The sequence below is a fragment of the Triturus cristatus genome, chromosome 3_2, assembly GCF_964204655.1.
Source record: "Triturus cristatus chromosome 3_2, aTriCri1.1, whole genome shotgun sequence".
NCBI classification, from domain to species: Eukaryota; Metazoa; Chordata; class Amphibia; order Caudata; family Salamandridae; genus Triturus; species Triturus cristatus.
The window spans coordinates 1177571210-1177585496 of NC_140584.1; the positions used below are offsets into that span (position 1 = coordinate 1177571210).

At 47.9% G+C, this 14287-nt stretch overlaps 1 protein-coding gene across 2 annotated transcripts in view; it reads right to left on the reverse strand.

Moving 5' to 3' along the window:
• The window catches only part of CFAP65 (cilia and flagella associated protein 65), a 684907-nt gene that overhangs the window by 66469 nt on the left and 604151 nt on the right, over positions 1-14287 (reverse strand). For both annotated transcript variants that reach the window (XM_085650063.1, XM_085650062.1), the window contains one exon: positions 8827-8892. In XM_085650063.1, coding sequence (XP_085506189.1) covers positions 8827-8892 — 66 coding nt within the window. The remainder of the gene's footprint in view (positions 1-8826; positions 8893-14287) is intronic.

Here is a 14287-nt window from a genome sequence, read left to right on the forward strand (position 1 = left end):
GCAATGCCAATAGCTCTAACTTTACCAATGCCGAGACCGTTGCATTGTAAATGCTTGTTTCTCCTCTCTCCTGAAAGCAGATGCGCGCTTCTCCTTGACTTCACCCCCCGTCCCCAAACAAACAGCGTACCCACTCACCTATTAGCGCCGCATTTTCTTTTACTTTCCTTTATCAGTATTTTGACAACAGTATGCCTCCTTCACATACACTTGTCATAATCAAAAGTGCAATTAGAAAACATAATCACTGCGCTGTGCGCTCTACAGAAGCGCCAAGGTCTGGAAGACCATCTATTCCGACTACCTTTCTGAACCACTGAAAACCTCGCACTGACCCCTTGAACTTCAACTCCAGAGTCTCAATCATGGCCCGCTGTAAACACATACAGGCGACTCAATAAAAGTTTGCGTTATACAAGAGCAATATCCTACACCCAAAAAATAGAAACATCAAAACTTGAAATAGCAAACATGCGGAGAGAATGCAAATTTAAGATTAAGTAAAAAACGTGAAGAAAACTAGAATTAAATCGCTGTCACTGATTACTTTAAATTTTTTCACATTCATTGTTCAAAAATCGCTTGGTGTTTTGCATGCACTGTGACATTGGGGAGCGAGGAGGTAAAGGGGAAAGGTCTGCACCGTGCAGAGCAAAAACGGCCAAAGTGGCCATGTCATGGACCACGGTAGGGAGCTCAGGAACAGGGTCTGAAAAGTAAAAGGGTGACAGCGGCTGAGTTTGATTTAAGATGATGTTAAATACCTCCCCGAAGATGCTGAGCAAGGAGGACACCTGTGCCTCGCGACATATAACCGCCTCCTCCAATGTTCGGAGCTCGGCCTCGGAGTATCCCTGATGTTGAAATGCCATGGCTCTTATGTCTTGCACAGGGAAGGTTCAGGCACCAAACGCATACCGCATCAACACACGTGAAAACTCATTGCCGGTGCGTCCTTTCAAAGCCAGGCGGGCTGACAGCTCCGGAAGCCACGCGAGACTTCAAGACCAATCTACCCCCCCACCTCCTACCCTACTTCCTCGCATCACGTGCCATGCATGGGCGGTGCGAATCTCCGTGCGATTGAAATTAAGGAGTGATTTGAGTAAGTAGTCGTGCCTTTCCTACGGTGGTACCAACATCAAACGTTGCTACCGCAAGAGCTGTCTGACGTCGAGTTATGTCATTCCTACTCATTAGAAGTCTACTGACGAAGAAAAGCTCTTAAATTTAACAAGAGAATAATCCGAAATAGACATAGAATTGAGACCGAGCTTCACATGATCAGTTCCAAGATAGAAAGGGAAAAGGGACGAATTACGTAACTTTTGTCTGGTCGTAACAGCCATCTTGAAGTGGCCAGTAAAGAAGCTTTTCTGGGTAGCGTGAGTAGAGGAACAGCAAACATTGCCAAAGTTTCAGATCGCTTATGTGTGACATTCTCATAATTTCAGTGTAATTATGAGTGTCATTCAATTACTATCAGTGGCACTTTCTCGAGAGCAAAATCAAGCGAAGGCGAGAAAAACGTACATTTCAAAAATTACACCCATTTGACCTAACGAGAAACAGTAAGATCTTGAAACTGTTGCAGAGCATCTAAATGGAAGAACCCTAACCTAGTGCCCTTATAAACTGATCATACCGTAAAACAATTGTGTAACTGTGATATTAAACAGTAAACATGTCTTTCAGAGGCAGTACTTTATTAACGTTTTTTGCACATATTCAAACACACGCAATTAAATACAAACAAGTAAACAGGAACAGGGCACCAGAAGACACCACCGCCTTTCTCCGAGGCACAGCAGAAATGCCTCGGAGAAAGGGAGCGTCCTTTTCGGATTCGGGGGCGTGTTTTGCTGTTGTCTCCTCCCTGAGACTTTTCGCAAAAAACACGCCCCCCGATCCGAAAAGGACGGGGCATGATTGGAGTGACGGGACCTCTTCTCCAATGGCTGGCCAGCATTTACTAGGCCAGCCAATGGAGAACAGGGGAGAAGAGGGGCGGGTTCAAGCCCCTCTTCTCCCAAGTCATTATCTCTCGCGAGCGAGACTGCGCAAGCGCAGCCATCGCTAGCCGAGACCTAAAAAGTACCCCCCCATTGTAGTCCTCTATGCCACATGTGCAGTGCCAGTGGGGCCCAGGAACTTTAGACGCCCACTGAACTCCAATTATGCCAGAAAACAAGCAGAGGGCATTTAGACAGCTTACCCAGGGCCCATGGCACTATTTCTAAGTCACAGTAGGTCAGCATGACGTGTAGTAACACAAATATGTTTTCCTTTGATGGCCCTGCTTTGGCACAACTGACAGACTTGCCAAGCATCATAGTAATGAAATCATAGACATAGGTCCTCATTACGATGCAGTTCGGACTGCAACCAACAGTTGCGGTCTGAACCACTTCAACTGCTGCGGTCCGACCAGCGCATTAGGTTGCCTGCGGTCAGAGGCAGCAGTCGGAGGTACTGACCGACGCCTTCCGACGGGCTCATGGAGCCCATCGGTTGGTCAGAAACTCCTCATCATCCCATAAGGATGGCGTTTTCGCCGTCAGGATCATGATGTTGATTTCAGACAGCCTTTCCATGTCAGCCCTTCTGAAATGGAAAGGCTGTCCGAAAGCAACATTGGGGCTCCTAGCAGGTCTCCCTTCCCCCCTGGCCCTCCCCATCTGGGCCTGTAAATCACTACATTGTGCGGCAGGCACCATGAGGTTCCTGTCACATGGAGCAGGGATTTTTACTAAATACCATTTCTCAATGGGAACCTGTGCTGCGGGTGGTTTCCAACCACCGCACAACCACCCATCTTATGCCGAGGGCGGTTTCCGCCCACGCACAAGCTCCCATTGAGAAATGAGAGTTTACGACCTATTGTCGGGTGGTTCCTCTACCGATACAGTGTCGGTCAGAGCCAACTTCGACCGACATCATAATCAGGGCCATAATGTCTACGCTTACAGGTAAACAGATAAACGGGGCGGGAAATCTCAACATTTCATCAGCTTTCTTTTTGAGTAGCTTGCAAAGTGTCACTCAAAGTGTCACACATGAGGCAGATCACTGTCCCACAAAGGTATACTGCAAACATAGGAATGTCGCACATGCACCCTAAAAACTTATCAACTATGCACTGCCTGGTTGTCCCATAGCCAGACCGACCGTAAATTGCACTCACCAACTGGGGGCCAACACCAAGCTAGGGTGCAATGTTATTTTATGTTAATTTGGATTTGTTGAGCGCTTAATACCGGAAGGTCTCTAAGCGCTGCAAGAAGAAGTGCGACAGGTCCAGGCAATTAGAGGACAATTATGTCCAAGCTTCTGTGAATAGAATGGTTTTTAGTTGTTTTCTGAAAGGATGGAGACGGCTTTCCGTGCGGAGTTGGCTCGGAAGCCTGTTCCAGAGAGTGGGCAGGAGGATAGAGAAGGCTTGTCCTCCGTCGTCCTCTACCGGAGGACGACGGCGGGACAACAGGTACAAGGCAGGCACTGACCAGAAAGACTGGTCATCCCCTTACCGCTTCCCTCCAGGAAGCCTTGGCTAATAACCCAAAGCATATGCATGAGAAGGGAATCCCCCTCTCACATATAGAAAAACGCCTTAGTGAGTGTATCACATAGTCTGTACCACAACACTAAGTCTGTTTTATTTCCCCACACCTTTTTTAAAAAAACGGTCCTGAGGAAAGCCAGAACACTCTAAGTCACTGGCTGAAACATGTCGACCATCTGAAGGACGCAAGGGGCAGTAACTCGCCACCCTCACACGTCCTGTAGCCTTACTTTTAACCGCTGGTGACGGCCCAGTTATTAAAATTTAATTTAGCCTCGAGTACTGGGACCACCACCAAGCCGTTTTAAATCACAACTCACCCAACCTCACTGCACTCTCAGCAATATACCAGCTCCGCTGTAATCAGGTGTCGTAGCACACCTGGGACATACTAGGTGTCACTGGGTGGGCCCGATGATGAAGCATGCCACCAACTAGGTTGGTGGGTGGGGGCTTCATGAATACACCAACAAGGTGCCCATGACAGAACTAATTTGAGTACTGTAACACTTTGGTCAACTTAAGCTAGTCCTCTTTGTTTAATCACATATAAACCCTCGGGGACTCGGACTAGCTAACTAGTCCTCTCTCTCCCTCTTGTTACACGCGTAGTTGAAGTGTGGGCATTTTAAGAGGCTCTCCGTGGAGGACCTTAGCGAGCGGCCTGGCACGTATTTCTCAAGACATTGTTTAATATACAGGGGTGCCTGGCCGTGAATGGCCTTGTGAACGATACAGAGGCCCTTAAATTTGGCCCTTTATTTTATGGGCAGCCAATGGAGGCATTGGAGGAGAGGTGATGCTCGCGTGTGCCTGGGTAGTTTGAAAATGAGCTTGGCGGCATCATTCATAGCTATCTGGAGTTTGCTCATTAGGGAGTCTGGCAGCCCGATATAGAGCGAGTTGGCATAGTCAAGGCGGGCCAAGATCAAGGCGGACACAACTGTTCTCATGGAGGAAAATGAGAGGATAGGGGAGAGTCTCCTTAGTAGCCTGAGCAAGCCCATGCAGGTACCAAATACAGTGGAAATTTGGTTGGCCAATGTGAGCTTGGCGTCCACTTTGATTCCCAAGCTTTAAACTACTGGGGCTGGAGCCTCGCCTAGCTCCTGAGGCCAGTAGAGGGAGTTCCAAGGATTGTGAACATCCGTCATGGCTAAGACCTCAGTTTTGTCTGGGTTAATCTTGAGTGAGTTGGCAGTCATCCAGTTGACCGTGAATCGTAGAACATCTTTCTCCCGGGAGTGTGCTTGAGGGGTGATTTCATTTGTGTGTCGTCTGCATAGTTGAAAACTTGGCACTCCATATTCGCGAGGGCATTAATTAGAGGTCTGAGATATATGTTAAATAGGAGGGGTGATAGAGCCGACCCTTGTGGGACTCCACATGGAATGGGCCCCCTCTCTGACATCCAGTCGCCCATCTAAATTCTTTGGGTGCGGTTCGTCAGGAATGAGGTGATCCATTGTATGACCGATCCCCCAATACCAATTGTTTGTAATCTTTCCAAAAGTAAGGCGTGGTTGACCGTGTCGAATGATGCTGACAGGTCAAGGAGGACTAGGACGCAAGGTTTTTTGTTGTCAGCAGTCAACCTGATATCATCAAGCACCGATAGCATCACCAATTCTGTACTGTGGTGGGCACGGAAACCCGCCTGCCTGTCCCCCAGGAGGTGGTGATCCTCCATGTACCTGGTAAGATTATGCAGGACATGCTGCTCTAAGATTTTCGCAAGCAAGGGGAGTTGGGAGATGGGTCTGTAGTTTTTCATATTGGATGTATCTGCACCGGCCTTTTTGAGCAGGGGGGTGATTCCGGCTTCCTTAAAGTCACTTGGGACCTCTCCAGTCTCCAGGGAAAGGTTCATCAGAGCGAGGATGTCCTCCTCCATTTCTGGGAGAGCTAGGTTAAAGATTCTAGGAGGGCAGGGGTCAGCAGGTGAGCCCGATTTGATTTTCATAACAAAACGTTGGAGGGTTTCAAGGTCGAGGGTTTGAAAGGAGGAGAGGGTTACTACTCTCTTTCCCTGAGAGGCCTCCTCTACATTGGGTGGTTGCTCAAATGGGGAATTATCAATCTCAGTCAGGATGTCCTGGATTTTATTGGAGAAGTATGATAAAAAGAGATTGCATTGTTCTTGGTTGGATGGTGTCGATAGTGGCTGTTTTTGGCTTAGTTCTTTCAGGATTTTAAACGTTTCTTTTTGTTTATTGGTTGCCACTAGGATTCTGTTTTCATAATAATCCGCCTTTCTGCAGAGGAGCGTTACGTGGGACCCGTGCTCACTACGCCACTGGAGTCAAGCTATCCTTGCTGATGACGGCTGATAGCCAGAAACCGGTCCTAGGATGCTTGATTCCGGTCCAGGGAAGACATGGCTTGGCAGTTCGGGCTGGACTGTTCCCATGAGGCACAGGGTCAAGACTGATTTGCATATGGCCATGTCTAAACTGGGGTGGCGTAGTGGGCAAAAGAACGATGGATTTAACCCAGATCTCTTGACTGGGGGAGAATGTCTGCGTTGTCAGCATTCCGTCCATCAATTGTTTGTTGTAACGCTTTTCGCCCTAAGTGGGATGGGTATTCCCAGACGTGGGACCCGTGCTCACTACGCCACTGGAGTCAAGCTATCCTTGCTGATGACGGCTGATAGCCAGAAACCGGTCCTAGGATGCTTGATTCCGGTCCAGGGAAGACATGGCTTGGCAGTTCGGGCTGGACTGTTCCCATGAGGCACAGGGTCAAGACTGATTTGCATATGGCCATGTCTAAACTGGGGTGGCGTAGTGGGCAAAAGAACGATGGATTTAACCCAGATCTCTTGACTATTGGGAGAATGTCTGCATTGTCAGCATTCCGTCCATCAATTGTTTGTTGTAACGCTTTTCGCCCTAAGTGGGATGGGTATTCCCAGACGTGGGACCCGTGCTCACTACGCCACTGGAGTCAAGCTATCCTTGCTGATGACGGCTGATAGCCAGAAACCGGTCCTAGGATGCTTGATTCCGGTCCAGGGAAGACATGGCTTGGCAGTTCGGGCTGGACTGTTCCCATGAGGCACAGGGTCAAGACTGATTTGCATACGGCCATGTCTAAACTGGGGTGGCGTAGTGGGCAAAAGAACGATGGATTTAACCCAGATCTCTTGACTGGGGGAGAATGTCTGCATTGTCAGCATTCCGTCCATCAATTGTTTGTTGTAACGCTTTTCGCCCTAAGTGGGATGGGTATTCCCAGACGTGGGACCCGTGCTCACTACGCCACTGGAGTCAAGCTATCCTTGCTGATGACGGCTGATAGCCAGAAACCGGTCCTAGGATGCTTGATTCCGGTCCAGGGAAGACATGGCTTGGCAGTTCGGGCTGGACTGTTCCCATGAGGCACAGGGTCAAGACTGATTTGCATATGGCCATGTCTAAACTGGGGTGGCGTAGTGGGCAAAAGAACGATGGATTTAACCCAGATCTCTTGACTGGGGGAGAATGTCTGCATTGTCAGCATTCCGTCCATCAATTGTTTGTTGTAACGCTTTTCGCCCTAAGTGGGATGGGTATTCCCAGACGTGGGACCCGTGCTCACTACGCCACTGGAGTCAAGCTATCCTTGCTGATGACGGCTGATAGCCAGAAACCGGTCCTAGGATGCTTGATTCCGGTCCAGGGAAGACATGGCTTGGCAGTTCGGGCTGGACTGTTCCCATGAGGCACAGGGTCAAGACTGATTTGCATATGGCCATGTCTAAACTGGGGTGGCGTAGTGGGCAAAAGAACGATGGATTTAACCCAGATCTCTTGACTGGGGGAGAATGTCTGCATTGTCAGCATTCCGTCCATCAATTGTTTGTTGTAACGCTTTCTGCAGAGGAGAGCTTTTTTGTAGATGGCGATTTTTGCTCTATACTCTGTTAGGGCCTGGGGTTCATAATTTTTGCGCCATTATCGTTCGTGGTGACGGAGCGCACGTTTTAAGGCCCTGTGTTCTTCCGTGAACCACGGGGCGCCTATTTTGCCAATTTTTATTTTCCTTTCTGGGGCAATTATATTGATGGAAGAACGAAGCTGGCTGGAAATGGCTTTGGACCGCTCATCAATGTCCGCTGTCTCTGGCTTCTTGAGTGGGCAAACTCGGAGGGTGCTTATTAGTGGTGGGCCCTCTATTTTTGACTAATTACGAACGTGTTTCCAAACCGAAGGGGGTCAGGCATTGTGCTTAGTAAAAGGAAGTATCAGGTTGATACAATAGTGGTCAGATGGGGTGATATCCTTTAGTATCATAAGAGGAGTGGTGGACTACTTGTAAATGTAAATGTGGGTGTACTTGTAAAGCGCACTGTGACTCCATGGAGTATCCTGGCGCTGAAGACCGCTGGGGAACCCGTCCTGGTTTTCCCTGTGAGATGGTCCCTCTCTGGGTATCTCCAAGGTGAAACCAGGCATCCCCGGCGTCTGTGGGGGGCCGTTGTAGAGATGAGGCAAGCTTAATGCCCAGAGTTGCCGAGTGTGTTCCTGGTTAGAGTAGGTACCGAGGCGAGAATTATCGAGTCCGTTTTGACCCTGGTCCACAACCCTGCCACGTAGGGAATTGAACCCTGGTCCCTGGCCAATTCTCTGCTTACGGGTCGGCCGCCTCTAACCAGTGAGCCACAACTCTCTACTTGTCCAATGAGTATATGCAGAGACACCACTGGTCAGTGTATATGCAGATTGTGCACCACTGGCATGTGTTTAGAGGGTAGCCCATAAACCCTAGGATTGCTCTTTACCTAACCAAATGGTGCCCAGGGCAGTGCACACCAACTCTATGCTTCCTCCTCGGCAGTGCATACATGACATCTTCCCTAAGGAGATTTAGGGGCGGTATATCGGCCAAAGCATTCTCATTTTTACTGTGTTCCATTAAAATGAGGGTTTTTTGATACTGTGCTGTTGCAAGTGATACTGCAGGAGGTGCTACGCACCCATCAGCGTCCCTTCAGTAACACAGAAGTGACATGGGAACATTAAATGCAGACAAAAGCACCCGCTGCTCATTAATACACTAACATTTTAAATAACTCCTAATAACTCATCCCCGCCTTGAAGATCTCTGCTGTAGGCAGTTGCCCTAAGTGTGCTGTGTGGATGCATTATTTCCTCCTCTCGGCACTTGAGTATGCGAACGGACACAATGTGTGCCCATGGGGCGTTCAACAATGGAGAACAGCTGGTGGGCGATGCACATCCATCCCATTGGGCATCATGCAGTGACAATCCTCACCATACCTTATACCTCCTGATCACTGGAGCTGCTTGACCCGATATCACTGTCCCAGCTGATCCCGACATGCTCTAAACCAGAAAGGAGAGTGGGTCGGTGGTGGGAGAGAAAACAGGGACTTGTTAATTACAATCATCTGTATGTCATAGTTGGCATTCACAGGTAAACATGTATAGAGTACGACTCTTCCAATTTAATTACTGGTGACTGTAAGGGACAAAACCATTTAGAAGTAACAGAGCCTGCGATTCATTAAATCACAGGGTCCACCACCGCTAAATGGGATCACAGACATGGTGGTCTGCTGACCCCAGCAGGCCACCATCCCTGTGATAACATCTAATTGGAGTTCTCACAATTTGCAACCTACTACATGAATATATTGATAAGGTAGGGCAAATTGTGACCTACTCCAAATGGTGATTTTACACACCAACCTATTAGTAAAAAGGTTGGTTCGCAAAATCTGGATTGATTTGCAAAACAAAAATGGTGCACAATTTACAACCAAGTTTTGTGACATCTGGACCTAGTTAACACCAAAGCTAGTTCATAAAAAGGAGACACATTTACAACACAAAAGCTGTGGCAGCTATTAAGAACAACACCTAAACCACATAGTGTGTATTTGCAACACTTGTGACCAGGTAGTACCAGACTCTAAGATCACTAGTCCTTCTCTCTACCCTTGAAGCATTCTGGCTCATGTATTCTTTTCTCTCATACACTATCTCAAGTGCATGCCTTTCAGTGCTATTTGCTGTCAGTCACCGTTAACAAAAGGAAGGCCTGATCTAAAGTTAGAGGGCAAGCTCTACAGGAAAGGAGCAATACATATATACATCACTAGGCTGAAGGCCAATTGATTTGTAGATGGTTACAGAATCCAGATAGGACATTATAAAGCCGTGGTCCACATTGTTTGCTCTCTATATATATATTGTATTATATTTTTATATCGATGCAGTTGCATGAATTATGTGCTTCCTGTCAAATCTCAAAACATTGTTGAAAGGAGTTATATAAATACTGGAGTATACATACTGATTTTCAACTAAGAAATGATAAAATAGTTTCATTATTTCCATCAAAATATTCGTTTTAGGCACAACAAAAGTTTCTATAATAAGAGCATTTAGCCTGTAGAAATAAATCGTCTTTGAAGCAGCTGTATTCAGGATTCAGCTAACAATGGATCCTTATTACAATTAGAATGTTCAGGTTTTGCTTACCTTATGTGAAGAATATGCCAATTAAAGAAACCGCAATAGAGCATACTCTCCCACACCATCCTGCTCGACATCTCATTACAAGGACGCTGTTTCTGCTCTTTCCTGACTGGCAAGACCCAGTCAGTCCAACTAGCACCTTTCACGTCGGAGACCCGCAAATTTCATTGAGGAGTCTCACAAGGCTCCTCACTGAGTCCAGCTCTTCTCAACGCTTACATGAGCTCACTAGCCAGCATCATCCACCCTCATATCAATGTGCTCTCCTTCGCCGATGACACGCAACTCATCCTCTCTCTCAGTGACAAGAGGATGACTAGCACCTGGAACAGTTCATGACATGCATGACCAGAATCGCCAAATAGATGCAATCCAACTGTCTGAAGCTGAACAGCAACAGGATAAGTCGTGATCTTAGGGAAAAGCCCCTTACCATGGGACCCCACCTGGTGGCTGACAGAACTAGGACCCACCACCCACTCTAAACACTGCAGGAGTGTCAACTCAACATGTTGTAGGAAAGTAGGATCTACTTGTATGGTTACCCCCACTCTTTGCCTGGTGTTATGCTGTTTCCAACTAGTCTGACTGGGATCCTGCTAATCGGGGCCACAGTCTCTGTGCTTTCTACCCTAAATTGGTTATGGTGAGTACTTGGGTACATCCCAGATTGGCTACTGGTATACCTTATAAGTCCCTAGTATATGGTACTGAGGTACCCTGGGCAAAGGTACACCAGGGGTCCACCATGGACTGAAGCATGTATTATGCCACCCATTGGAGACCACTCAAACTGCTACTACAGACCTACCATTGCAGTCTGTGTAAGCTGGTGCTAGCACCACTTACGACAGATAAGTTTACTTATATCTGACGTCACTGCACTTAAAACCTATAAGTCACCCCTAAGGCTGGCCTTTCAATCCTGAAGGCAGGGTGCTCGGTTCTAAGTGTGAGGGTGCCACTGCATGAGCAGGACATCCCTACAACCTTCAGAGTCCATTCTCCCGGGTTGTAAGTGCATCAGCCATTACGATACATAGAGTGGCCATGCGTCATTACGCGATGACAATCTCTAAACTGGCTGAAATGAACCCTGTTGTGTTTGGTATTAAACATGTTGAAATCATACCCACACACCAGTGTGGGAGGTATGATTCCATGCACTGTAAAGTTCCTCCGGGAGGCCCTCAGTGCTCTCGGTGCCAGTCTTCTAGACCGGGACAGCAAACTATGTCTGCTGCTGACCAGAGAAATGATTTTGCCCTCCTGCTGCTGAGCCAAGCTCGAGCAGAGGAAGGCAGGACAATAGGTATCTTGTCACAGGGAGGTCTGGCCACCTCCCAGACAGGACTAAGTGTATTGGGACAGGGTGGGTGTGCTTGCTAGTGCCACTTAGTTTGCTTGAAGGGCACATTTAGTGCCTTCCTTGCATACTACAGTTCAAACCAGCTCAGGGAGCCGTTGGCTCCCGCTTTGGTGCGAAACTGGACAATGGACATGGAAGTATCCTCCACACTGTCTAGCCCCTTCTCTGGGTGGGCCCCCTGAATCATCCCAACCCCTTCCTTAGGGTACTTAAGGGCTTACCTGTGGGTGGGTCCCTAGATTTGTCGTGGGACAAGATTCATTTCAAGAAACCACTTCATCTTCAACCGTCTGGGCACTCTGGACTTCGCTGAACTTTGCTCTGGGCACCGAGACTGCAACCGGGGAGACTCCTGCTGCTCCTGCTCTCGTCGTCCTGCACGTCTGCTGCAACCTCTGTGCCTGTGCTCCATAAAGGATCCTTTCAAAGCCTGTGGACATCCAAGACACCTGAAGGAATCTCCCTTGACGTGAAGGAGTCACTTCTCTTCATCTGCAGGAAACGCAACCCAGCTGACTGGTCTACTGATCCTGGGCTTCCACGGACTCCAAAAGGCTCAGCAACACAGGTGGCAGTTCATCAACTCCCTCAAGGCCTGCACTGTCTTCTCACTAAGTTTGAGGCCAGTATCCCTCGTCAAAACCGAAGAAACCGAATCTCTGTGAACCGCGTCGACTTGTTGTTGCAAAGGCTTGTTGGCTGTCTTCCTTAAAGATATTTGGGCTCCAAATAGCCCCCACCTCAAGCATCTCATTTTACCAGGATCTTCGTCCTCACTGCATCTCTTGCTTTGTGAGCCTGTATCTTTGGTGAGCTGATCAAGGTCCTTTTACGACTCCTGTGCCTCCGGCCTGTGGGTCCTCTCAAGGGTCTTCTTTTACTTCAGTAGGTTCCCCTGATTGCTCGGGGCGTGCTCTGACTCCCCTGCTTGTGGTGAGTCACCTGGACTTTGCCGGTCCCGACACTGCACCTTTTTTGCTTGCCAGATTGTTTGCAGTCGCCAAGGCTTGTTTGTGCTCCCTGCTGACACCGACCCCTCAACTCACGACATTCGACGTGGGACAGCTTGTGATCGGCTCCTGGTCTTCCACAGCGTCGCCTGGTCCACACAGCTGCAGCTCTAAGGTCATTGTCAACTCTTTAGCAACAGCTGACATTGGTGGGCATTGTCTTCTGTGCCTCCTGGTCGCTTCTGAGTGGCATAGACTGTCCCCTCTGCTTGCAGGTATTTCTCATCTTGAATCCACCTTTGGGTTCCACTGGACACTTTCACCTTCTTCGCCAGTGGCATCTTCCTGAGGTTCTCCATTGAGTTCGACGGCGGTTTCTGACACCAATTGACACCTATGCACCGACTTCCCTGGTGTAGGTATCCTGGTTCCTAGGGTATCCACAGGTGGGGTATCTCTCCAACCTTCTGTCTTCCACTGGGTTTCTTCAGGGTCCACTGGGAAGAGTCCTTCTTCTTTAAAATTGCAACCACGACTTACCCACTGACTTGAATTGAGCATGCGGTCGTGTTCCCACTCTGAACACGGCCTCCGTGGGGTTCCTGGTTACTTACCTTGGGTGATTTCTTGGGTCCCCAGAACTTCTACGTCTTCTAGGTATAGTCTTGACTTGAGTCGAGGTTCGCATCCCACTATTTTAGTATGTGATTTGGTCCCCCCCGGTGACCACTGTGTATATTGCGCTACTTTCCAGTTTCATTAGCAAAGTTTTGTGTGCATTGTGTATATCTCCGGGTAGGAGATATTTGTATGTGTTAGTGAGTGTCTTATAATAAATACATATTTTTATAAATACACTGTGTGATTCTTTTTCACTTAATCTATACCAAAAAGATTAAGTGCTGGTAAAACAAGCTGCTCTACACTCCTGTACTAAGCCTGAAGGCTGCTCTCCACAAATACCGCTTAGAGAGCTTTCTTGGGTTGTCTAAAACACTAAAATCACCATAAGGGTCATCTGGATTAGTACGGGGTGCTACACTTACGCAAGTGAGCACCATATACTAAGTCAGCCTCCTACACATGTCCACCTAAGTCAACACTGTCACTGCCTTAAGCTTCCACACCCTGAAGATGCTGAGGAAGTTTTTCAAATAGCTCCTGAAAACTGCCATACATGCCGTTATCACCAGCAAGCTTGACTACAGAAACATCCTCTATAGGGGGGATCAATAAGCAACTCATCACAAAGCTGTCAATGTGCATACATCTCACCTCACCTCAAGGAGCTCACTGGCTACCAATGCACAAGCAAGCACATTTTAAACTACTGACCCATACTGTCAAGGCACTACATAACTTAGTCCTGCATGCTTCAACAAGCGCATCCACTTCCACACACCTCCACTCAGCCAGACTCCTACTTTCACACATCTCACACATAAGGAAACCCAGAGCCGGTGGATGAGGCTTCTCCTTCGTCGCTCCTAAAGTGTGGAATGACCCACCGCTACAGACCTGAGACTCCTCCTCATTTTTGAATTCCCAAAGTAGCTGACGAGCTAGCTCTTTGATCAAACTCACTAAATCCTATGCCTAAATAGACCCTCACCTGCTTTGCACCTGGATACCTTCCTAAGAGTTAGAGTGCTATACAAATCACAAATCATTATAACATAACAACAATAGCAGAGTGGAATTATCTAAATGCATTTTCATACTTGGAGACTTGATTCTAATTGGGCTGATGTTTCTGCAGTGTTTCCAGGTGTTTGAACATCAGACATGATTTTACTGAAGGAATCCCGAGGCTTTGGCTGCAGCAGAAGGCAATTCTCTCTCCCATTTTATTTTATTTTCTGACAGGGAGAAGAACACCATTTCCCCCCCCATTAGAACTAACCTTTACTTTCTTTCC